This window comes from Melospiza melodia, chromosome 13, assembly GCF_035770615.1.
Source record: "Melospiza melodia melodia isolate bMelMel2 chromosome 13, bMelMel2.pri, whole genome shotgun sequence".
Taxonomy (NCBI): domain Eukaryota; kingdom Metazoa; phylum Chordata; class Aves; order Passeriformes; family Passerellidae; genus Melospiza; species Melospiza melodia.
Window position 1 is genome coordinate 6,540,539 of NC_086206.1, and position 24,779 is coordinate 6,565,317.

General features: G+C 49.6%; 2 protein-coding genes across 2 annotated transcripts in view; both read right to left on the reverse strand.

Moving 5' to 3' along the window:
• LOC134424504 (hydrocephalus-inducing protein homolog) overlaps window positions 1-11,866 on the reverse strand; it is a 36,616-nt gene extending 24,750 nt beyond the window's left edge. The window contains exons 1-7 of the mRNA XM_063168322.1: window positions 11,660-11,866; window positions 10,374-10,613; window positions 9,947-10,121; window positions 9,209-9,350; window positions 7,740-7,960; window positions 7,011-7,100; window positions 1,129-1,313 (exon numbers count right to left, since the gene is read on the reverse strand). Of these exons, the coding sequence (XP_063024392.1) occupies window positions 1,129-1,313; window positions 7,011-7,100; window positions 7,740-7,960; window positions 9,209-9,350; window positions 9,947-10,121; window positions 10,374-10,613; window positions 11,660-11,866 (1,260 nt within the window). The remainder of the gene's footprint in view (window positions 1-1,128; window positions 1,314-7,010; window positions 7,101-7,739; window positions 7,961-9,208; window positions 9,351-9,946; window positions 10,122-10,373; window positions 10,614-11,659) is intronic.
• Window positions 11,867-12,085: 219 nt separating this feature from the next.
• Window positions 12,086-18,114, reverse strand: LOC134424505 (hydrocephalus-inducing protein-like). Its single transcript, XM_063168323.1, has 7 exons — window positions 17,722-18,114; window positions 15,868-16,045; window positions 15,175-15,395; window positions 14,313-14,446; window positions 13,214-13,350; window positions 12,456-12,577; window positions 12,086-12,368 (listed from the first exon to the last, which is right to left on the reverse strand). The coding sequence occupies exons 1-7, from the start codon at window positions 18,112-18,114 to the stop codon at window positions 12,156-12,158; spliced, it is 1,398 nt and encodes a 465-aa protein (XP_063024393.1). The 3' UTR covers window positions 12,086-12,155.
• Between the last annotated feature and the right edge of the window lie 6,665 nt (window positions 18,115-24,779).

The following is a 24,779-nucleotide window of genomic DNA, read 5'->3' on the forward strand; positions in this document are numbered from 1 at the left end:
TGGGGAAGTCATAGCCACAGACTCGTCTGCTGAGGCCAGGTTGGCACACAAACTTCCCATCAACAGAGGGGGAAGGAGGACATTTTGGGGGTGAGGCACAACCTCTGGTAAGGGGCAGTGGACACCCATCCTCCCTCAGACAAACTGGCTCAGCTCTAAAACCCCCCAGCCCCAGAAGGCCACATCCAGGGGACATTCCCATGAGGGGCAGCTGAGGGGGTGTCATAACCCAGCAAAGACCTCCAGAGTGCCCCCAGAGCCATTCCTGAGGCCTTGCACCAGATGACTGCATGGCATGCAGAGAAACACAACAGAGCTGAAAATCCACAACCCAATTCATGGCAGACTCAAAGGACATACTGGTGCTAAAGATTTTTTATTATTTGAGAGTAGTAAGAGACAGAGCCAAACTTGCCCCACCCCAGGGAGGTACCTGGGCAGTCCCACCTTGCCCAAATCTGCATTAATCCATTGGAGTCTCACATTTTGTGAGACCTCACCACAGAGACCAGAAAAGGACTGAATGGGATGGGATGGGATCCATGGAATGGTGATATTTTCTACTAAATCTGTCTCTGTCACTCTTTATTCCCTCCTTCCCAGCCCCTTCCCTCCCCCTCTTCTTTTTCTATTTCTTTCTCCCTCTCTCTTCCTCACATTTACTGTTACATAAAGTCCAAACTATTGACTTTGGCACATGGTCTCGGTTTGCACCTTAATCCAGGGGCATCTCCTTAATAATTTTAATAACCAGATTCATAACAACCCACTGAAACTTGAATAGAACTCATTCACCTATAAGTAGTTTAAATACATACTATAGGAAAAAATGTATAGACTAGTATATTTAGGAAATGTTGCATTTCCTCAGTGAGAAAAAAGCACCATCAGCAGACCATGTATTGTTCATCCCCTCAGCTGTACATGCCACCGAACTGAAGACTGGCATTATCCCATCCTGTATTTCCCTTTGGCATTCTCTTTCAGAGCACAGATGTGACAAAACCAGAAAGTACAACTTGAGTCAATCTTTACCTTCAAACGAAATTCAGGACTCTCTGGCAGAAACCAATGTTCTGCACGTTTAGGCGTCCCTCGCAGAGCAGTGTTTTGCGAGTTCTCGCTCACAGACAGCACTGTTGTGCGAACAACTCCGCTGGCAGTGGCCGAGTGCCGCCGGTGAGCGCGCCGGGTGCGAATGAGCATCGGGGCGGCTGCGGGCGCTGAGGCCGCGGCGCCGTCACAGACGCTGAGGGCCCGGGCGCGGTTACCGGGCAACCGCGGCACCGAGCCTGGGGCCGGGCCGGGCCGCGCTGCTGGGCGCAGGGCATTGGCACTTTGGCTGCTGACTTGGCTTTAGTGCCTCCTGCAGAGTCCTTCTGTATTTATGGAAGTTTAAAATGTGGTGATAAAGGCACCTTTGGCAGGTCTATACCCTGCTCTTTGTATAGCACTACGATGCTATCCTGGCTGGAGCCCCATCAGGGCCTGAGGGAGCTGGGCAGGGGCTGAGCCTGGAGCAAAGGAGGCTCAGGGGGCCCTTGTGGCTCTGCACAACTCCCTGCCAGGAGGGGACAGCCGGGGGGCCGGGCTGTGCTCCCAGAAACAGGGACAGGAGCAGAGGGAACGGCCTCAGGCTGGGCTCAGGGTGGGCAGCAGCAGGAATTTGCCCATGGAAAGGCTGCTCAGGCCTTGGCAGGGGCTGCCCAGGGAGCTTTGCAGTGCCCATCCCTGCAGGTGTCCCGGGAAGGGCTGGAGGTGGCACTCAGGGCTCTGGGCTGGGGACAAGGTGGGCATCGGGCACAGCTGGGACTCCATGGTCTCAGGGAGCTTTCCCAACCTTGATGATTCTATGATTCTATGAAGGAATTATTCAAAACAGATTTGAACTCTAAATCTATCATACACAAATATTACAAAGGTCAAAATTCACCTAAAAGAAATTTAAGATTATTCTTTAAGATTGAAATAATCATATGCCAAAGTTGCATACAACATTGTTACATACAATATTGTAAAGCCATATAAAATAAAAGCCTTGTTACCCTTGTAAAATGATGGTTTGGGCTTGCATGTTCGGCTAAGTACAGCTAACAGCTAGCCTGACAAGTTCCTGTGAGAAAGGAATTTGCACCCGAGAAAGGAATTTCTACCCACATCTTCTATCCAGGAGACATTAATGGGAGGAAAGGTTTTCCCTAGTGTGTACTTTAGCAACTACTAACCAATGAACCGAATTGCAGTAAATTACCAAACAATTAAAATGAAAGACAATGCCTTTAGAAAACCATATAAATGCAAGCTGTGAAGAATAAAGTTGGGCTGTTGTGCATGAAGACAGCGACATGTAAAGACAGTATTACATGAATTACCCTTGGGTTTAACATCTTCAGTGAAAAGTTAAACTGGACCTCTCTATTAGGAAAGGATTATTCATTCAAATTTTCTTGTCCTTGAAGAGAATACAAAAGTCTTTATAGATATATTACTGCTTATGTAAATACAAACACCTTCATGTTAACATGTAGAGATACATTCTGATTAACATTATTGACAGACCAATAGTAGAGGAAAAATAATAAGATTTTATAGGCTGACTTCTTCCCTCTAATACCTGGCCTTTCTGGCTGAGATGCCAGACTTATGACCACACTGCTTAATTCTTTTTCAGTTAAAGAGGAAGTAGAGTTGCGAGAAAAGCTGTGCCTCCAATGATGCCTGGCCTTGTACACATCTAGTAAAAAAGATATTTCTATGTTTTTGAAGTTTCTCAAAAGGCAGATCTTTGCCTTGGAAATGCAACTTTCAGTCAGTGACTTTGTTGGCAGAAGATGAAATAAAATGCAGCTTGTGCCTTTTCTGTGTTTATCTTTTGTGTGCTGGTTTTAGAGTTTGTTTCATGTTGCTGCTTTTCCCCTGCTCTTTTCCCCACGGGTGTTTTGGGGGAGCAGAGGTGCAGCGGCCCCGGGGGAAGCTGTGGTGGCCGAGCCAGGCGAGCCCAGGGCAGGCTGGATTCACGGCCACAGGGCCCTGCTGGGATCCATGGATAATGAGAGGATTGGCCCTCACAATTAAGGGATGACTATTGTGTGAATATTAAGAGAAGCTTTATTGATGTGTAGTTATGTCATTGTAGTTTAAATGTCCTCTCTTCTCCCCATAGTTTCCCTTTTTGCAGTGCTTTCCCTCTTCCCTGTGAGCACCATAGGCCCCTGCTCTGGTGCAGAGCTGCTTGGTTACTTCTGCTTGATGGAGCCTTACCTACTGTGTTTGTGTGCCTTGAAAACGTTTTTAAAAGTTTATTTCGTTTTCTGACTAAATTCTGATTGTTTTATATAGTTTTACAGTTACTGGAGAGATTGAAAAGTAGTAAATGCAACGCCTTATTACCTATCAAATTTTAATATGGTCTGATATTTTTAACAAGAATGCTAACAAATTTTCCATATAAAATGATGCCAGATACAGTCACAAAAAGCTGTTGGGTTGTTCAGCAATATGCTAAATTGCACGTTATATTTATTTTTCAGTAACCCTGCACTTTAAAAAGTCTTACTGAATTTCCATGGAATTTGCAGTTCCCATGAGTTTTTCTCATAACTGATTTACTTGGAATTCTAATATGCTTGTTACAACTTTAATCCCTCCAGTACGCCATCATGCTGTTATTTCATTTATGGTTTATTCACCTTTTAGTTGTCTTTTTGTATTAATAACCTTAGACTAAGTTACATCACATCATATCTGTAACTTTTAAGGATGTTCTTTTTAATTCTGTTAAATTAAGGCCCAATATATGTAGCTCAGTTACATTTTGTTAAATTGAATACAGCTAAGATTTATAAAGTTAATTTTGGTCGATTTTATTTCTGTTAAGTTTCAGTATTACCAAGTTTGAACCATGTTCTATTCCAGTTTTTTATGGTTCCACTTATGTTCAATATTAATTAACTTTGAGTTCTCTTGAGTGTGCTTTTTGTTCTACTAGGTGATAATAAAATTATGTTTATTAATTTGAAATCCTTCTAGTGTGGAGTTTTATTAAGTTTCATCTTGTTAAGCTCTATCACTGTCCAAATTAATTTATATCCGGTTTGAGTGTTATTTAATCTGAGGTATCATCAATTTTACTAGTGAGCTGTTCAGTGTTTTCCTTTGATGCATTTCTTCTGTCATAACTACATAAATGTTTGTATTACTGTTTTTATAGCCAGCTTTTCATATGCTTTACTATCTTTTGGTGTAATTATCTACAAGACGTGTCATTTCAGGATCCTCCTTTTGTTCTCTAGCTGCTTATGTATCTCTCAGACCAGCCTACCCCTCTAGCTAGGCTCTGCACTGTGGCTCTATGGTTTCACCCAGTGCTGTCTCATCATTTTTAAGTATTTTTCAGAGTTCCAAGAAATGATATCTCAGCTTTGTGGGAAGCCTCCTCTAAACTGATGGTATTGTGACATCTACTCTAAGTAATCAGATGCAGCCCCAATTATTATTACAGAACCACTCCAACAGTTTGCTGGGTTTAAAGCATCTCTCTGCTGAGGAAGTTCTGGAGGAGGCAGCTCTTGGATGGTTCATTAGTCTGTCACCCCTAGACCTTTACTCCTAAGGGCTATTCTTAAGAGCCTTGCTTTAAATTACATTTAGGGAATTCTCTCCCACTTAGAGCTTGGGTGGTGGCCAGGCCTTAGCTCTTCCTGGACGGGAATTTGCCAACAGACACAGATGTTTTCTTCATCAAAACTAGATTTGAGTTACTTTGACTTGGCAATTTGACCCTCTAGACATGACAGTTGAACTGTTTTTAAAGTGAGCTTGGGAATTATTATCTGGAAATAATGATCCAAGTCCCCACTGAATGGAGGTTTGTCAGCTGTTTGCAGACTCTGGGATGATGGTACATTATTGCAGAGATTGCTATTTACCTAATTCCACATATGTTGTAAGTTTTGTCTGCTATGTGAAATATTTCTGATAGTTGTATCTGTATTATTCCTAATTGCTATAAGTTTCTTGTCCACCAAATGTATTATTTTACTATGATATTTCTTCATACTCATAACAAAAGATATGCATCTCATTCTTATAAAACAAAAAAGGAGTTACCACCTTAAGAACATTCAAATAATGCAATATGTACATTAGAAAGTTAGATGACTAATCATTTTGAATAATGCAATATACACATTAGAAATTTGAAAAAAAAATCATCACATTTAAATCCCAACTGAGCGTACCACAGTGAAGCCTAATTGATTCATTAACTTCAGGAGAAGATGTGCCTGTATTTTATCATCAGCAGTTCAAAGCAGTCACCTGCTCATTCCATCAGATACTGATCAGCTCTGAAAAAATGAGGCCCAGTGAAAGGAGAAATAACCTCATCACCTTGCAGCCTTTGTGGCCAGAGCAGGAGCAGAAGGAGGACTGCCAAGACATGGCTGTGGCTGGAAACTGACAGAGACAATTTGCCAACAAAAGCCTCATGGCATCCTCATGGTACAGTGCTCCTACAAACCTTCTTCAGTTATTCCCCATTCCAGCACCCAGGGGAACATTCAGTGATGTCAAAGATCAACATTTCCAGCTAATGGACTTCCTCATAGTTCTCAAGTAACTGGATTTTAAAACAACAGTTATTTATTTCCATTTCCCTAAGAGACATTGGACATTATTCTTTTCTTTTCTCATGCTGTGGAGCCCTGTGTAAATGACTTGATAGAATTTGGTAAGTTTTGTTGATTGTAATTGGTCTTTTATGTATCTTATCCCATATCTAATAGATAACCAGTGATAACCTTCATGAGATAATACCCTCACAAGAGTGTGCTGTTTCAACATCAGAACATAGGAGCCTTTTTTAAATGAACGAAAAGTGGGAGATGCCATAGACAGAAGAATTATAAAAGAAAGGCCTTATGAAATCAGGCCTTGTTCTCGTTATAGGTAAAAGTTAAATTAGGGTACAGTTCAATTATATTGTAATAATTATGTTATATTAATTGTATTATGTTAAGAGGGGGGGCTTGTTGGAATGTTCTAGAAGGGTCCAGGGTTTGGTGCAAGGGTGGTCTGGTGGGGCAAGGCGAGGGATTGGATGAAAGATCTGACCAATCATTTGAAGCCCTGCAGAAACAATTGGTCCAGAATGAACTGCGTTAAAGCTCAATGCGCAGCCTGGAAATGGACCAATCATCATGCGGATCCAAAATGGACCGATCCTGGACTCGAAGGGGGCTATAAATGGGGGAAGTTCGGTTGGGTTGGGGTTCTTCTTCTTTTTGGATACTTGTTTGGTGGGGAGAACCCAGTGCACTTGGGGTTAGTGCACTGTTCTGTTTTCGGCTTGCTGTGTGGGTACCTGGGCTTATCCTGGGCACTCCATTCCTTGTAGCTATTTTAATAAACAAGAACCTCTTTCTCCAGAGCAAGTTTGGCCTTTCATCTCTTCTAAGTGCAGCCAAGCAGTTACAAGTTCCCATATGAAGCTATTTTGAGAATGAGAGTTCGTTAACAATCTATTCTGAGGGTGAAAAACAAATGCACCTACAACAACAAGGGATTTGTCTCATGAGAATCAGTGAAGAGAACAGGTAAACAATACAACAGAGAGGTTTGATGTACAAGTAAAATATATTTTATTAATCAATAGAGTAATAAGAAAGAAATCTATTAACTAATTAAAGTTGCACACAAAGTCTGAAACTGTATAAACTAAGTAGAGTGAATAAAGAATGGTCTTTTCCTGCGTGAAGAAACTGAGTCCCCAGAGGTGGTAACCTCCCTATCAACACAGATGATACCCATTCATTGTGGAACATCATCATCTGACTGCCCCCTCTGCAACTGTGCACCTCCAGCTGAGACGATTAAAGATTCCTTTGGTCTCTACATTTTTTGTTCAGGCTTCTTCACCTTCTCCTGAGGCTTATTGGTCTTCTGACCTTTGTTTTCAGCTGCATACTGGGACTTGTTTCTCTTTTGGATAACAGGTGACCGCACGGTACCCTGAACCCTGTTCCAGTAGGAGAAATTCTGCTGCAATGACTCATACGTCTGAATCCTCAGGAACAAGTTCTCTATCTCAGCTGCGTCCTCTGAGATTTTGGTTGCCCTCATATTTGGGACTTTGGTTCCCCCCTTCTTTGGGGCTTTGGTTCCCCCCTTCTCTGGGGCTTTGCTTTCACCCTTCTTTGAGGTCTTGGTTTCACCTGTCTTTTGGGCTTTGGGTTCCCCCTTCTCTGGGGCTTTTACTTCCCCCTTCTTTGGAGCTTTGGTTTCCTTCACTGGGATTTTGGATTCCTTCCACTCTGGGGATTTGGTTTCCTTTTCTGGAGGTTTGTTTTTCTTCTCTGGGGGTTTGGTTTCCTTCTTTAGGATTTTGCTTTCCTCCTTCTCTGGGATTTTGGTTTCCTTCTTTGGAATTTTGGTTTCCTTCTTTTCTGGAGGTTTGTTTTTCTTCTCTGGTATTTTGGTTTCCTTCTTTTCTGGAGGTTTGTTTTTCTTCTCTGGGGCTTTGTTTTCCTTCTCTGGGGCCTTGGTTTCCTTCCCCTCTGGTGATTGGGTTTTCTTCTTCTCTGGTATTTTGGTTTCCTTCTTTTCTGGAGGTTTGTTTTTCTTCTCTGGGACTTTGCCCTCCTTCTCTGGGGCCTTGGTTTCCTTCCCCTCTGGTGATTTGGTTTCCTCCTTCTCTGGGGGTTTGGTTTTCCCCTTCTCTGGTTTTGGAGATTGGATACCCACAGAGACACCCTTCTTGTCCTCCTTCCGCCTCTCTTCCTCCTTCCGCCTCTCTTCCTCCTTCCGCCTCTCTTCCTCCTTCCGCCTTTCTTCCTCCTTCCGCCTCTCTTCCTCCTTCCGCCTCTCTTCCTCCTTCCGCCTCTCTTCCTCCTTCTGCCTCTCCTCCTCCTCTAAGGCTTTTGCCTTCTGATGACGCGTTTGAATCAGCCATTTCAGCAAACTTCAGCAAACAAAACAGAAAACATCACTGAGAGTCACCACCAGAAACTTGAACTCACCGGTCCTGGCTGCCCTGCACTTCATTCCTTGACCCTGAGGCCAGGCAGAACCACCAGACCATTTCCGTAAATTTTCCTCAACCCACAGAGGCTGGGAACATCCCAAGTGAGGGCATTGGTGGAAGGGGACTTCCAGGACCAGCCAAACCTGAACCATGCCATCATAAGGTCTTGGCTGTGCAAGCTCCCTCTTAAGGCACAGCCAGACCCTTCCAGCCCCTGCCAAAGGCTGATCCACCAGCTCTCTGTGCTGATGCCTGAAAATGCTCTTTGTCTCTTAATTTCCCAGTTTAAAGCAGAGCACAGATGGCTAACATCTGCTTATCTCTCCTACAATTCTTACTCAGCTCATTCAGCACCCCTCAGGGTACAGCCTGCTCCTTAATGACAATAATGCTATCAGTCAGAAAGCAAAGGCTGCAGGAACTCCTCTCCTGCAAGACAGGCTCTTGTCAGCCAGATTTCCTGCTGGAACCCAGCTGTGACCAAGCAAACCAGTGCTGTCTGCCATGAAAACCATCTGAAGCAGCCTCATCTGTCTCCTCTCCATGAAACCAAATTCAGCCTGGGCTGAAGGAAGTCCTGATGCACAGCCTTGCTTTAACCAGCTCCCACCTCCACACTTTGCCTATGTGTCCTGAGCTGGGCTGCCTTGCTGGAGCAGAGCTTCTCCTGGGCTTGCCTACTGCTGCAGCTGAAGGGGAGCCTAAAGGACATGAGCTTTCATGGGTGCTGTCCCACCATAAGGAGAACCCTGGCAGATCAGCATTGCAAGGACTGGCAATGCTGTGGCAGGACCAGGACCCAAAGCAAGGTTTGCTCTGTGCCCCACACCTGCCCATACCACAATCCCACTGTTTTGGTGAAGGGACATGATGAAGAAGGTGCAACTCAACACCATGGACCTAAAGACACCTCTAGAGGCAGTGCCAAGGCAAGCCCAGAGCCCAGCTCCCTGCAGGCAGCATCTAAGGCAGGAGGGCTCAGCACTCAAATAGAGAAGAAGATCTTCTGTCTCAACAGAAGAAGGTCCTTCCTCTCTTGGGAGCCAGCGAGCTCAGAGTGGCCATCCCTGTGCTGCTTCTGGCCTTTGCTCTGCAGCACCTCTGAGCTCAGAGTCCTTGGAGCAGGGAAGCCCTCCAGGGACGATAACCCATGGAAGAGCAGTAACCCATGGAAGGCTTACTCACTTTTTCCTCCGTATGTGCTTGCTTCCCAGTATCATTTTATCCATTTCTGCTTTCTTCTTCTCAAGGAGGGCATAATACTCATCCTCATTTATTTGCAAGATACGTTCTGTGTTCGTCTGCAGAGCTTTTTCCCGCTGCATTTCTTTAGCACAAACCAGAGGAGAAACCATGAGTGACTGCAAGCAGAGCTGGGTGCTCTGGGTCAGCTGCAAGGATTCACAGCTTTTCCTGATGCAGCCTATCATCCCGGGAGATATTGAGGAGCTCATATCCCTGCTCCACAGTTCAGAAAATCCCCCAAACTATGGCTGAGCAGTAAAGTCCCCATGCCCTCAGATCCCAGGAAAGGAGACTCAGTGAAAACAAGATGAGATTGTTCTTTTGCTGATAGGAAGGTGCAAATATAAAAGAGCCAGTGATATTAGACCTGGTCCTATTGGCTGAGGAACTCATCCAGCCCTAGTCTTTGTGGCTAAGGGACACAAGGAAATATCCTGATTATTTCCCCAGTCTATGGCAGGCAGATAGGAGCTTGCTTTGGCTGCACTCAGAATTGGAAGAGGATGCCACAGCCCTTCAGCCAAGAGTTCCTCCACCAAGCTGGGGAACAGGCAGCTGCTAAAAGCACGGGCTTTCCCTGGAGAGCAAGGTGACAGAGAGTTCAGGGTGTATGGGCTGGAGTCCCTGCTGTGACCACAGGCAAAACAGACACCACCAAACCCTCACTGTTTTTCTGACCTGCTGCTGCCTTGCCCATGGCCTTGGCCTCAGCCTCAGCCCTGGCCTTGGGCTCTGCCTCTTGAGCCTTTGGCCTCCTCTGTGCTCCATGATTCTGCAGCACCTCTCGGAACAGTGTCGCAGCTACAGCACGTGGAGGCAGAAAAAATCTCTTTTGGTACTCAGACCGCAGGATCTGTGTGTGGAGGGAAGAGAAGGCATACACAAGATTCCTTTTCTTGCCTTTCATCACACAGACTCAACAAACCCATTTTCTGTCTCCTCCCTTCCTCCCAACAACACAAACTATTTAGTTTAAGTCCTCCCACAGCATGTCAGCAGAGCTGGCTTTGCCCTGGGGATTGCCTCCATCTCCCTGGCACAAGCCTGGGAATGCTGGAGTGCTGTGAAGCTTGGGCAGCGTGTACATGGGGACCAGACTTCTCACCTTCTCCTTCTCAAGGAGATGCTCATGAAAATCCATTAAGTAAGACTCAGTGGGGAAGTTGGATGGGTTCTTCACCACCACTGTGGCCTCCACCCCATCGCTGTCCACCGGCATCCCTCCCATCTTTAGTGCTGGGGGCCTGAACTCCAACCGTGGCTCCAGACCTTGTCCTGAGAGGTGCAGCTTTAAGCGATTGCTGCTCCCACAAATGATAAGCTCCAGCTCATTCTTGTAAGACCTCTGAAAAGAGGAAAGCGCAGAAAACTCATCCATGAAGTCTCAGATGACAGGACCCCAAATACAGCAATGCTTGGTGTTATCAGTCCCTCCAAGGTGAATGGAAACCAGATATTTACTTATGCTAGGGACTAGAGCATCTGTAGTAGTCTGGGTCTGAGTAACTGGGATGAATGCTGGTGTGCACTGTAACTGGGTATCAGATGGCTGTACAATGGCCTGTCAGACATTTTCACCTAGTCATGCAGGAGTGAAGTGCTCATGGGAAAGGCCCTCAGGGTTTCAGTGTCCAGACACAGCCCTGGCACTGCTGCATCAGGCAAACACCAGCTCCAGGAGAGAGGCAAATGAGCTCTTGCTGGCCAGAAATAAGGGTCATCTTCTCTGCTTAGTGTTTGGCTCTGGTCCAAGCCAGACACAAGATGGTTACATTTCTTGAGCAATTAAAAGATCCCTGGGAGTGTGTGTGGGCACACAAGCACTTGTGTCCATGCTGGTACACACTGCCACTTTCCAAAACCCAGCAGCCACAGGCAAACCACTTTTGGGAATGCTTTGTCCTTTGAGCTGAATCCCCAGCTGCACAGGAATGTGCAGGCAGGCCAGAGCCCCAGGGACTGCTGGCAGCATCCCACTACAGGTGACTGTCCTGCCGTGCCCAGGAAGGTGGGTGGTGGCTGTTTGGTCTGTCAGTCCTGCAGCAGGATGGGCCATTCCAGGATTATCCTCTGTGAGTGGGCAGCTGCTCTGCACTGAGTGTCACAGCTGCAAATACAGCCGGGCAAGGGGCAGGCTGAGGGGAGTTGGGCACATCCCCCCCATGTGCCAAGAGGCAGCCTCAGAGCCCTGGTGCTCTCTGTGCAAGCTCCCTGTGGGCATTTCAAAGCACATCTCACGGGAGTGCTCTGTGGGGTGAACTGAGCCACGCTGAGTACGGGGTTTGCAGAAGGCTCCCTGTGAAGGCAGAGCTCCTACCACACTCTCTGCACCAGGCCCTCATTTCCAGATAGCCCTGACAGGCCTCCTGGGCTGACACCTGCCAATCTCACCTCCTCCTCAGGTGTAAACTCGATTTGCAGATCCTGCCACCTTCCTGCACAAACGATTCCTTTGGAGGGCGTCACATGAAAGGGACAGGGCTCATCCACCAGTGCCTGCAGCTTCTGACGTATGGATGGTGTCATGAATTTGAGGTGACTATTCTGGGCACAGAAACCAATACTGTGAGGTCTCCTCATGTTCTGAGACACAGACATGGTGCTGAGAGCACCCACAGCCAAACCAAGTGTGGCCCCAAAGCCCAGAGCTGGAGGGAAGCCCTGTAGACAGGGCAGGCAGATAGGGAACTACTGTCCTCAGAGGAGGAGGAGGAATGGGTGAAGATGGCAGCAAAGCAAAGCATCAGCTAATGGAACAGGTTGAGGCAAACCAGCCTTGATCTAGACCCTCAGAAGTTTCCTCAAACACACTGTAGACCCAAGTGCTCAAGCAGCCACAGAGCAGAAAGGGCAAGAGTCACAAAGAAAACCCAACCAAGTTCTGTGTTCAATGTCGCCTGTGCTTTACCCTCAGAGCAGGCTCCTTGGAAGCAATGAACCATTTGCAGGATTCTGGGAACCGGTTGTAGAGTTGGATGGTCTCAACCTGGCAGTCCCCAACAAGGATGTCAGAGAACTGCAGTCTGTTCTTGGAGAGGGTGAGTGACAGTTCAGACACAGTGGCACAGATGCGGATGCTGTACATAGGGCCTTTTGTCACCTGGAGAAGGACAGAGAATTCAGCAGAGCGTGCAGGTGACATCTGCTGCTGTGCCCAGCCTGCTGCCTGCCCCAAGAGCTGTGGTACCTCTATGGGCAGCACCACTTCCACGTCACCATACGGCTTGTGGGCACTTTCAAAGCGCACGTCGAAGTCCACGCTGTTGTTGGGGGGCAGGCAAATCATCTGGTCCAGGCCCACGCTGAAACCTTGAACAGATGAACACAAAGCAGCTGAGATACACACAAAACACAAAATGTGTACAAGCATTTAGGCCTTACAGGTGTCCTGGCTGAGAGGTGTGGCAAAAGCCCCAGGCTGTGCTGTGACCTGGACAAAATCTTAAGAGTGCACCTGAACACCCTTCAGACACAGTGAGCCACTGTGTGATGGAAGGGCAGCCTTGCCTCAAGGCCTCTTTTGGAAACCTCTTTTGATGCACCAGAGGATCTCACAGGCTGCTTCCTCAGTAAAGGCTGAATACAGGTGCTGTGAACCTGTGTGATCTCCAAACAAAGCACTTCCAAAATACAGCAGACCACGCTGGTTGGCAAAACAAGCCCACAGAGTGTCCAAAGAAACTTGCTGCTTGTGGGAGCCAAGGGTGGAAGATGCTGAGAGGTGACCAGGGTGATGGTCACCATTGGCCCCTGCACTGAAGCGTTAGGGCAGTCACAGGCAGGCCAGGTCCCTGGGCATGGCTGGCCAGGAGAGTTCTGTCTCTACAGCTCCCAGCAGGGGCACTGAGAAGAAAAAGCTCAGAAACCTCCCCAGGTTCAGGGGCTTAAGCTAATCTGTCTGACACCTCCTTCAAGGGCACAGGAAGGGTCTCCAGCACTGCTTACCTGTGTCCTGCAGGACAGATACATCGACCTGGAAGGACACATGGATCTGCCCAGGGTTGGTGATCTTCAGAGAGTGTGACTCAGTGTAACCCTTAAGGACAGGGCCCATGTCCAGGACATACTGGGGCAGCTCAACTCTGCAAGGAATAAGGACAGTCCTTAAACCACAGCCTGGCTACACATCCAAGTGGATGGAGGATACAAATAAAGTGGTTATTTCTCTATTCACTGCTGTAAAAACTCAGCTCAAGCCCATGAAACCCATGGCCTGACCACCTGGCAATGACTTTGGGAAGTCAGGAGAAGTGCAGGTCCTAGGTTTGATCAGCTACTAATGGTACCTGAAAATAAAATTAGTTTAAAATGGACACTGGCCACAGCTCATCTGCCATGAAAAGCCAGTCTAGGTGAGTCCACTGGGCCTCCACTGCTCTCAGTGGAACTGCCTAGCCTGGTGTACAACACGAGCCTGAAATTGCTTTGGAGTCTAGGAATAAGGTTTGCCTGCACAGGAAATCTTCATTGCTCTGCAACCAGACCACATGAGCTGCTCTGCAGAGCATCTCCTTCCTGAATTGAAGCCTCCCATGCTTGTGCTGCATCATGATGGTGCAAAGGGACAGGCCAAGTCACCTAGATAAGCCCTGCCACCCCACCAGGATCCAAACCATCTGATGTTGGGTTTTAAAGGGTTTGCTGGCACGTGCAGTTCCCTTCTCCTTTTGTTCAGTGTCACAGCTGCACAGCTGTTAGTTGGAAGCAAGACCTCAGCTGGGAGTTGTCTCTTTCAGAGCTAGGCAGCAGGGACAGAATCTATGCTGTCTGGAAGGGCTAGAAGGTCTGCACTGGGTCCCCCAGCTCTAGGGACAGAACCCCACACCTGTGGGGAGCTGAGCAGTGCAAAGCTCAGCGTGGTGCTGGGGAAGGGAGGACACTCCGCTGCTCACATGCAGCGTGTCACAGCCACCAGGACCAGAGCCCATCTGGAGTCCAGGCTGTTCCCAGCTCTGCAGACACAGGGAGCTCTCAGGAGAAGGGGACATGGCTGGGTGTTCCCACCCAGGGGCACCTGGAGATGGGGATGGGAGTCCCTACTCACTTGACAAGACTCTGGCACAGCTCCTTGTCAGGGAACCTGTTCTTCAGGGGATAGGATGAGAGCTTTTGCTGCAGCTCCAAAGCAGCCTTCTCTATCAGCATCCTCATCATCTCTATCTGCAGCTGAGTGTCTGACTGAAGAAAGGGAAGACAGTGGCTGGTTAGCAAAGGTCCCTCCCAAAGCCCAGCTTGCACCTGAGAAAGGATCCCAGCCCACTCTTGTTGGGAGGGGGTGTGGGGTCCTCCTGTCTGGCTGCTCAGTGCCTGTGACACCTCCTGCTCTCTTAGCCAGGACCTCATCTCCAGGGAAGTAACTCCAGCATCTTTGCCTGCCCAGACACTGTTAGCAAAGCTGATCTGGCCAGGCAGACAGACAAGCCAGGAACCTTCCAGAGCTCCAGACACTTGCCTGCCCCCAGCCTGTACCAAGGCAGCTTGGACAGAAGCTGTCTTGAAAGGGAACTGGCACCAAGCTGGTGCCTCGTGGAGATGAGCACCTCCAGCACAGCCCCAGGGCACAATCAGGCAGCTGCTGTTAAAGTCTGTAAATCTGGCAGGGCTAGGGTTGGGAACAATGAACTCCCCAGCAATGACCTGCATCTCCTTCAAAGCACCATCAACTCCATCCCTGGAGCATGGCCTTCAGCATCTCTCCCTGGGCCAGCCAGGAAGCTGCTGCAGCCCCAGAAGAGACCATGACCAGCGTGGCAGCCCTAGGGGCAATGCTGAGGTGACACAAGGCTGTCAGTGGGCAGGGAGGTCCCAGGTGTCATCAGGGCACCAGGAAGCTGCTGTGGGCTGCAAGGGGCTCAGGTGACATGGAGAGGGTGGCCTGTGCCAAACGGGGCTGCAGCTGTTCTTACTACAGTGCCAGAGGCAAGCACGCTGGGCTGCAGGTCCTGAGTCTTTGGGTTCTGAGTCTTCAAGGTCTGACTGTTAGTGGTCTGAGTTTTCAGGGTCTGAGACTCCAAGGTCTTGGTCTTCAGGCTCTGAGTCTTCTTCAGAACAACTGATTTATTCCTCTGATTGTCTTGTTGCAGGGGTTTTATGAGCTGTTTCAGTATCTTCTCATATTTTTCATTTCCTGAAGGAAGAAAGCATCCACAAAGAGAAGGGTGAGCAAAGTGCCAGTCCCATTTAAGCTGGGAAGTCCCCGCCTCCCAACACTGGTTTCTTCCAGAAAGAAATCCCTCAAGACATCCATGGAAAGTGGATGCTGCTGCTCCTCCCTGAATCTCATCCCCTGCAATGTCACACAGATCCAACCCTGCCAGAAGCCCTGCCAGCCTCTCTTACAGCTTTCCCAAGCCTTTCTCTCTAGCCATTGTCCTTCAGGACCCTGCCAGATGAGCTGGCAGGCTCTGCAGGTTGGTTCCTGGGACAAAGCCCACATGGGATCCTCTGCTCAGGACTCAGGATTCAACCAGGGGGCTTGACTTGATCTGGGAGTCCTGCAACCCTCCAGGCTCGGTGGCGTTGGCATGAGCTGCCCTATGGGCACACGGTAGGGAACAAAACCAGAGGGGCCCTTCCTGGGGGCAGACAGCAGTGCCCACCTCTGATGTTCCAGGGCAGGTCCAGACTGATCATGGGAAAGGATGCTTCTCCTTTCAGACAAATATTTTCTGGTTCCAGGTCACCCACTTTAAGCTGGTAAGTCCTGCTGAAGGCTCCTGGTAATCCTGGCATGTAAGAGAATTTCAGCAGTCGCTTCTTGCCAGGTGCAAGGGAACCCTGCAGAGATGGGAGAAGAGAGAGGGAATGCATCAGAGTGTTTGATGGGGGGATGTCTCAGGGGACAGGTTCTCATCTAGAAGAAACCATCAGACCACATCACCTTCATGATAAATATATTACAGTATTGGCTTTCACAATTGTTAGAGTAAATACTTTATGTTTTATAATGTTGACTTTTGTAAAAGAAGTTTTGCTAAAGTTTAGAGTTCTTTTAATGAGAATGTTGTGTTGTGTTAGCAATGTTGGTGAAGAGTTGTTGCAGTATTAACATTTAACCAATGAAGGAATGGAAACCTGTTGAATGTGTTGAAAAGTTACAAATGACCAGGACTAGGACAACTGCACATACTCCAAAAAGGCGGGACAGAGGAGGAACTATGTTAAAATGTTTGAGAATGTATAACCATTTGTAAATATGCATTAGGCTGATGCAATACCCAGAGTATACAAGGGCTGTTTCTGTGTTGACTGGTGTGTGCCTCTGGTTGTGGCTAAGTACCCAAGTCAAGCACCCAGCGCTGTTACTTGTACTTTATTGACTTGGTCCCCTGTTGTCTCTTATTAAATTTTTCTTTAAATTTTAACTGAGGAGCAGGCTTTGTTACTCACACCTTCTACCTTCCTTGTGTCCAAAAGTTTGAGCCTCTGATCCTGGGGTGCAGTGTGTTCTCCCCGGGGCTCAGACTGCAGCCCCAGCACTGCCTGATGTGAGCACAGCTCTGCTGCTGATGGGGTTTGCCCTCTGCCAGCAAGAGCCCGCCTCATCAAAAAAAGGCTCTTGTGCTGCCACTGTGGAAGGGAAATCCCTGCACTGAGCAGGGCCAGCAGCTCCTCTCATCCCTTGTAGGAGACAGGCATGAAGAAATGGGAAAGCCAATCGGCTTCCTCTTCCCACTGCAAGGAGGGAAAATAGCAGGAGTGCTGCTTCGGCTCAAAGACATCTAGACAGGACTGAGAAGCTTGGACAGTGGTGGGATGCTGCAGATTTTTATCCCTGCTCTTCAAGCCCCACTGCTCCCTGGCCCCCTCACTGCCCCACAAAGGCGCTGCACAGCAACAAAGGTGGAAGAGGCAGGGAGCAGCAAGCCTACTAAGGGATATGTGATCACACAGCCTGGGTAAGGTGACCCTCAGAAACGCTCCAGTGCCAGTACAGCCTGAGATCTCAGCCATGGGGGTTCCCAGAGTGACTGTGAGCAACCAATTCAAATTTTAGTTATGCCTCAACATATGTTATAAATCCACTTTCTGACATGGGGTGAAAAGTTACTAGAGGGGCTGTAGACGTGCTGGGAGCCTTAACACATCCCATATGTAAAGGAGGTTGTTAGGAGGAAATGCAGACAGGCTCTGTGTCTGGGAGGCTGCAAGAGATTTCCCCCTTGGAGAAAGACAGACAGACCCCGAAGCCCAGGAAAATTTTGCCCGTCTGAGCAAAAAAGTCCTAGACGGGCTGAGTTATGGGAGAAATCTCAGCATATAATAGCAGTTAACACTGACAGTTTTTCCCTGCCGCTTTAGTTATTTTGTTGGGCTGGGAGCACCCGGAGGGTCCGGCTCCCTACAAAGCCACTTCTTCCCTGTCTGTCTACGCTGCTGTTGCCGCTTCCCCGCTCGCCACGGCAACCCAGTGCTCCTCTGCTTCCCCGAGGGAGCAGCCGCCGTGTCCCGACCGGGACAAACCGCGGCTGCTGAGCCCGGCCCGGCCGCAGCCCGCGGGACAGCCAGCCCTGCTGCCGGCCATGGAGCCGGGCCCGGTGCCGGCCGATGGAGCCGGGCCCCGCTGCCGGCTCATGGAGCCGGGCCCGGTGCCGGCCCATGGAGCCGGGCCCGGTGCCGGCCGATGGAGCCGGGCCCCGCTGCCGGCTCATGGAGCCGGGCCCGGTGCCGGCCGATGGAGCCGGGCCCCGCTGCCGCCCGATCCAGCCCCTCACGCCGCGGCGGGCACGCACGCTGGTACGGTTGGCAGCACTTGCTCCATCTGCTGAGCAGGACCCGACACAGCGCCTCAGGGCTCTAGCGGTGACGCTCTGTCCCTGTCCTCTGTTGCTCTCTCCATTTCTCATTTTCTCTCTTTTCTGTCCCCTCTCTGGTCGGGACCATGACCTTTCTTTATCAACAAACAGTTTTCAGATACAACACTTGCTGCGTTTGTGCCTTATTTTCATCTGAGGAATCTATCAAAAAGAATTCTCCTCTGCTCCCCTTACAGCAGGACAGGACAGTGACCCACACACCTGTGCCTCCCGCCGGGGTCGCCTCTGCCAGCAGAGCCACCCACCAGCCAAGGCCGTGGGGGAGTCTGTCAGGAGAGCACTTGTTTGACCTTCTCTGGCCCCAGCAGAAATTGCTTACAGCCCTGTCTCTCTCATGGCTGGGTTTGGGCTTTTCCCCTCTGACTTTGTTCCCCCTTCCCCACCTCCCGCCTTTCTTTTTTCCTTTCACACTCTCTTGGGCCACCTGACACAGGGCTGGGCTCAGTCACTTGTGCTACTTACAGTGGTGGGGTTGACCAGAAACACACCAGGCAGATGCTGGTCTTCAGGGCTAGGGTTTAGCACCCAGTTGAATTCAATCTTGCCAGTGTTCAACAGGGTGACATTGCTGCGACGAATTTCATTAAACAGCTGGAAAGAAGGCACAGGAGAGGGAAGTTACAGACCCAGGCCTGCTGCTGAGAATCTCCTTTCTCCCTCCTGGGTTTGAAAGCAGACACATCATGGGAGCAGGGACCAGGGAGGAGATAGGGGCACTTGGGAACCGGGGAACCCCCAGGCACAGGGCACCTGCACAGCACCAGGGAGCTCTGGCAGCACACAGAGCTGTGGTAACAACCACGTGAGGGCCAGCAATAAATGAACCAGGGGCCACAGGCCCTCCTCTGCCCTCTGAGTGGTCACCAATAGCCAGGAGAAACAGAGACAGCACTGAGGCATTCCAGAAGAAAAGGCACCTGCATGCAAGTATTGGCAAGCAACATGGATGCAACAAGGGAGCCACCCAGGGCAACACAGACAGAGCCAGCAGCTGGGAATATCTGTGGGCTTTTGACTGGAAGAGAGTGAAGTGGGGATTATTCTGGGACAGTCTCTCCAACTGTAGTGACTGGAAGCCCAACTTCTTTCCTTGATCATTGTGTGGATTAAGCAAGAGCTTTAGACAAGAGCATCTCCTTGGAGGTCAGGCTTTAGGAGTGGACCAGCAGAGGGATGTCTCAGGGACACACCCCTCAGAGCATCCCCACTGGGCCCCTGCCTGCCCCAGGAGGCAGTGTTAGGTACCCTGAAAAAGAGGCATTCCCAGCATTGTGGAGAGGGTTGGAGATGGCCATTTTAAAGCAGCTTGGATGCCAGATGTGTCCCTCAAAGGTTGGACTTCCAAGCCCCAGAGCCAACAAAGGGGCTGGGAAGGGCAGGGAGCCCTGGAGCGAGGTGGGCAGGAACCTGCTGGCCGTGGTGCCAAGGCAAGGAGCTGTGCCAGGGATGTGTGTGGTACCTGTAAGCCACGGTTGATCTCCTGGGGCCTCACGAGGTAGCTGAGATATGGGATCTCCCCAGTCACCAGCACCTTGTAGGTGGGGCCTCCCTCCACGTGGCACAGCGCCGTGACATCAGAGATGGTGTTGAGGTGGCCACAGAAGGTGAAGGAGACCTGCTGGCTCTCTCCTGGCTGCAGCACACCTGACACTGGCAGGATACTGAAAGCCTGGGTGGAAGACAGGAGAAATTGAGCTGTTGAGCATGGCAATGGATGCAGAAGAGCATCTTGGAGCAAAGTGCAGCTGTACCTGGAGGGGCCTATTCCCCAAACACTGCCAGAATCACCCTCATCTCATCCTGCATCCATGCCACTGACCAGCGGAGGGACCATGGGGAAAATCTTCTCCCATACTCACAGATCAATGCATTAATTAGTACATTACAGGAAAGTGAACTGGGATGTCTCCTGGCACTAGAAATTCTCTCTGATGCACAACTTGCCTTTAAGAAGCATTTCTTACTGCTTTTAGAAAAGGAGGAGACTCAGAGTGAGAGCTCTTGGAGCTAAGCAAAGGACTCCAGCCCAGCTCATCTGACTCCTGCGGCTCTTCCCCTCTCTCTGATTTAAATGCTGCTTTCTCAACGTGCTACAGCAAAAGCTCCTGCAAAGATTTCCTATGGACCACCTGAGGAGTTCCAGGGAGAGCAGTGCCCTCCATAGGTGCTGCAAAGTGTCCTTGGGCAGCCCTACAAGGTGTCCTGCACAGCCTCTCCAACTACCAGCTGCTCCAGCAGCACTTTGTGATGGGCCTGCAGGGATGGGAGGCCCCTCTGTGGCCAATGCTGAGGGCCCCCAGTGGCACTGGGAGCTGCAGCCCTGCTTGCCACACTGACAGTGTGCAAGTGAGACAGATTCCCTCTTACCTCCTCCGCTTCGAGGGAAGTCTGCGGTGTGTCCACGGAGCAACTGACTCCCTCAAACCCCACTTGGAGGCGAGGGTATTCAGGAATTTGTTCTGCTTGCACCTGAAAAACAAGCCATTTTCTATGCTGGGAGGAGGAGATAGCCACTTTGCAAAGTCTCCCTTTGTAAGACAGCTTCAGGGCCAGCAGTGCAATAGCAGCTCTGGGTGAAAGCAGAGCCCTGCAAACAGGAGTCTGGCTGCCTTGGGAAGAGGCTCCATGGAGATCAGGATCATCCCAGCTGGCTCTGGGAAGGAAGCTGGAGGCCTTACCATGATGATGCAGATAAAAGCCTCATCTTACATTGTGAAGGCAAAAAATCGCACACTCAACACAGGTCTGTAGGATCTGAGTGAGCTTCTCCAAGGAAAACTCTTCTATTTCTTCCTCCCACAGAGCCCATGTCCAGCCACTGGTCCTGCTGCCCAGCCCACTGTCAGGGCACAGGACAGCAGGGCAGCAAAAAGGGAGGTCAGCACGAGCGTGACTTGGTGGTGGCAGGCTGGGGAGGCAACACAAGCAGTAGATGTACAAGAAAATCTACCTTGTCTCTTAAAGACTGGTTAAAATCCTGAATTGTGCTCAGCATTCTGTCTGTCTCCACACATCTCATCTTGAAGTGTCTCCATCGAGTTATCGGGTGAACCAAATAGGTTGCCTTCCCCTTTGGTGGTTGGGGTTTGAATTTAGGTGGGTAAAGCTCATCTCTGGAAAATAATATAAATATGAACAGGGATCTGCAGGGGAGGGAGGAACAGCTGCACAAGCAGCTCACGGTCAGGATGCAGCCCCTGGGTGGCTGCTGGAATGTTGAACTGAGAAATGGTTTGATCCAGCCCTTCCCAATCCAGGCTGGAGCAGGTCTGTTCTAAAGGCAGCCCAGGGATGACACTGAGGTGCTGCAGCAGCTGCAAATGCTTCCATTGAGGAACTGCAGAAGACAGGGATTAACATCTTTTGGGGATGCAAAAAGCACAGTGGGAGTGGAAAAGACAGAGAAGGCAAGCAAAAAGGTGAGATCTGAGGCACTGAGGGGCAGAGCCAGCCACTGACGAGCCAGCACAGCCCCCCCAGTGCCCAATGCCAGAAACTCTGCAGCTCCACCAGGGATTTATCAGGAATGCTTCCCTGACACTGGTGGGGGGTTGGTTGACATTTTCCAACCCTCCCAGGTGACTCAGGTCATATTCCCCACTTTTAATTGAAGCAGGTGCTCAGGGTAACTCTGCTTGTGTTTCTATGCCACGTGAGGGACACAGTCAAACCGTGCCTGCCTGTCACCCTGCTGAGCTGCAAGTGCTCCCCACAGTCAAACACCACCTGGATGCTCCATTCCCAGACAAGGGCCTGTAATGACCTGCTCCCCAAAGAATCACTGTCTTCAGCTTTGTAGCTTGTTACCTAAGGCTGGGTTTCATTTCTGGCTCTCTCATCATAACCCCCAAGAGATCCTAATCATGTACTCCACTGTCTTTAGTTTTAATGAATGGTTTGAGGCAACTTCCCAGGACCATGGCGCCCAGACAATGACATTTTTCACTCTAAAATAGAAACTCTCTGGAAGACAGGGATAGGAAATGATGTGATGAACAAGCCCTGCTGTCAAGCAATTCAGAACACATAAGGGACATGTTGCAGGGTGGAAAAGTCAAAATGAGTAATAAGTGTCACAAAAAATGGAAGTGAAGACTCCAAGGTGTCCACTGAAAGCCGACCCCTGGGAAAGAAATCATCCTGGCACTAAAGGAGTTGTCTCAGCAAAGAAGGAAAGGGAAGGTAACAAGATGCTCAGCATCAGCCCTGCTGCTAAGTGGCTCTTTCTCTGGTCTTGGGACCTTCTGGGCATCCTCCAGCACAATGCAAGGGAGGAAGGCAAGGAGCAGAGAGCAGCTCCTGCAGAGAGGACCCATCCCAAAGCACAGGGGCCAGAAAGGCCTCCAGCAGCACTGTGGAAGCTGGGACTAGGAGCCCTTCATCAAGGTGGACATGGCCTCAGGCCACAGAGGTCTGAGAAAGCAGCTTTCACCCCAGCTTTCCTTCCCAGGGGAAACCACTCTGGGGGCTATGCAGCATCAAACTGGTGGAAAACTATTCCCTGAGCATCCAGCCTGAGCACAGCTGCTCAGTGTCATTTGTCAGACCCCAGGCAAACAGCTTTGTTCTTTGCCAAGTACAAACAGGACACCAGCAAGAAGAGCTTCAAGGACAGGGCAAAGGTGCACATACCTAAACCTGGTCACCTCGCTGTCAGACTGGAATGACCAGTGGTACTGGACGGGCAGTGGGCTGCAGTTGGTTATCTCCAGGAAACGCACTTCTTCAGTGCCAATCCTGATGCAGCCAAACTCCAGGGAGCTGGGCTGCATTTCGAGATTTGGGAAGTGCACTTCTCCCTGAAGGCTGATACACTCCACAAAAGGATGGCCCCTGACCATGTCTATTTTCAGAACCTTCTCTGTTTTCCAGCTCTTAAAATCCAGTTCATAAGCTGGGTCAAACATGATGTAGAGATGGCAGGTCTCCCCTACATCCACTCTCACAGGCTGCAAGGAGATGAGCAGTAATTAATCACCTGTGGGATGATGTCCCAAGGTCTGACAGCAGCAAACAGTAAATGCTCCAAGTGAGCCCAGCATGGGCTCCTCAGTTCATGGTTCATCTCTCTACAGCAGGGGTCTGACTGCAGGCACCACAGTCCAGCCCAGGATCCCTCAGGCTCCCGTTGCTGTGCTCAGCCCCAATCCAAGGGGGTGGCTGCTGGAGAGCTGGCATGCTTTCCAGGAGACACCTTTACTGCATGCCTTGCCCAGACCCAGCTGCCTGCTCCCTTCTCCCTGTGCCTTAAAGCCAGGATGGATCTTCTCAATTCAGATGAGATTTTGATTCTTTCAGCAGCTTTGCTGATGCAGCTCAGGCCAGCCCACTGCTGATGATACAAAATAAACTTCTAGACTCAAGGAGCCCCCAAGAGAAAGGTACCACCACATCCCTCCTCTCCAGACCCCACTGGAGGAGTCCAGGGCTGCTCACCTGGCCACCTGGGAGGGGCTGCTGCTCCTCATCACAGACCTGGAACGGCTGCTCCAAGTCCAGCATGAGGTCCAGTGGCAGCAGGCAGGTGTTTTTTAAAGACAAAGGCTGGTACTGCAGCCTCAGGACATCACTGGGTTTCTATAGAAACAGGAGACAGGGAAAAACAGCATCAACTAGACACAGACCTCCTTCTGCTTCTGCTGCAGCTCACATTTTTCAGCCTCAGGAGTGCATTCATTTCTATCTGCAATTTCTATTTGTTTCTACCCTTCCAGGAGGTTTTTCCTGACAGCAGATGCTTTTCATGTTTAGAAACCTCAGCATCCTCTGGAGAACAGGGAAACACTCCCAAGTACAGATGAGGGAATAGGCCCCTAAGAGGAGGTGGCTGCTTGAACAAGATCTAAAGCAGAAAGTGAATCCAGGCCATTCGTCTCCAGTTTTGTCTCTCTACTGGGCAGAACAGCACTAGAGGATCTTCACTCACTGGCAGTCATTTCTCACAACCTTCCTGGCTCTAGCAGCCTCCAAAAGCACTTTGTCTGCACCACGTGTCCTGCAGCCCCTGCTACAGGCACAAGGTGTCTGTGGTCACAAAGCTCTGAGCAGCCTGGGCTCTTCCTTCCTGTCTGTGCATTGTGCTGGGCTTCCTGCATGGTTTAGAGAAACCAGAGACTTTGGGAAACGACTTCTGCACGTACTGGTACCAAACAGGTGCTGTGCCATAGAATGCAATAAATCAGTTTGTGTGCGTGGCATCGAGCAGAACCCAGGCAGAATCAGGGAGACCTGAAAAGCTTCTAAATTACATCTGAACTGCCTGTTCCAGGGATTCTGTACTTCACTGGAAGCCTGGGAACCAGAGGAAAGGCCTGAAACTCCAGAAACCAAATCATTAACCGTTTTCTCTTTTTCACACAACTGGCAGGAGGCAGAAAGATGATGCTGGAGTTGGGATCCAGAGACTAAAGGGCACCTGCTCTGCCTCAGTGTTATCATCACTGCAGTTGCAGGATGCCTGGGGATCCTTTGAAGCAGAGGAGGCTTAGGGAAATGCACAGAGCTGTACCATACAGCTGTACCATCAAGCATCCATGCCAACAGCAGAGAAGGCAAAGAGACGCAGGAAATGTTGGGTTTTTCCTTGTCAGCCTGAGGAATTCACAGGAATCTCCAGATTTCCCAGCTTCCCTACAGCATCAGTGTACAGACATCACCGTGCCTTGGAGGGTCCTCAAAAGCCTCCCTTTACAGTG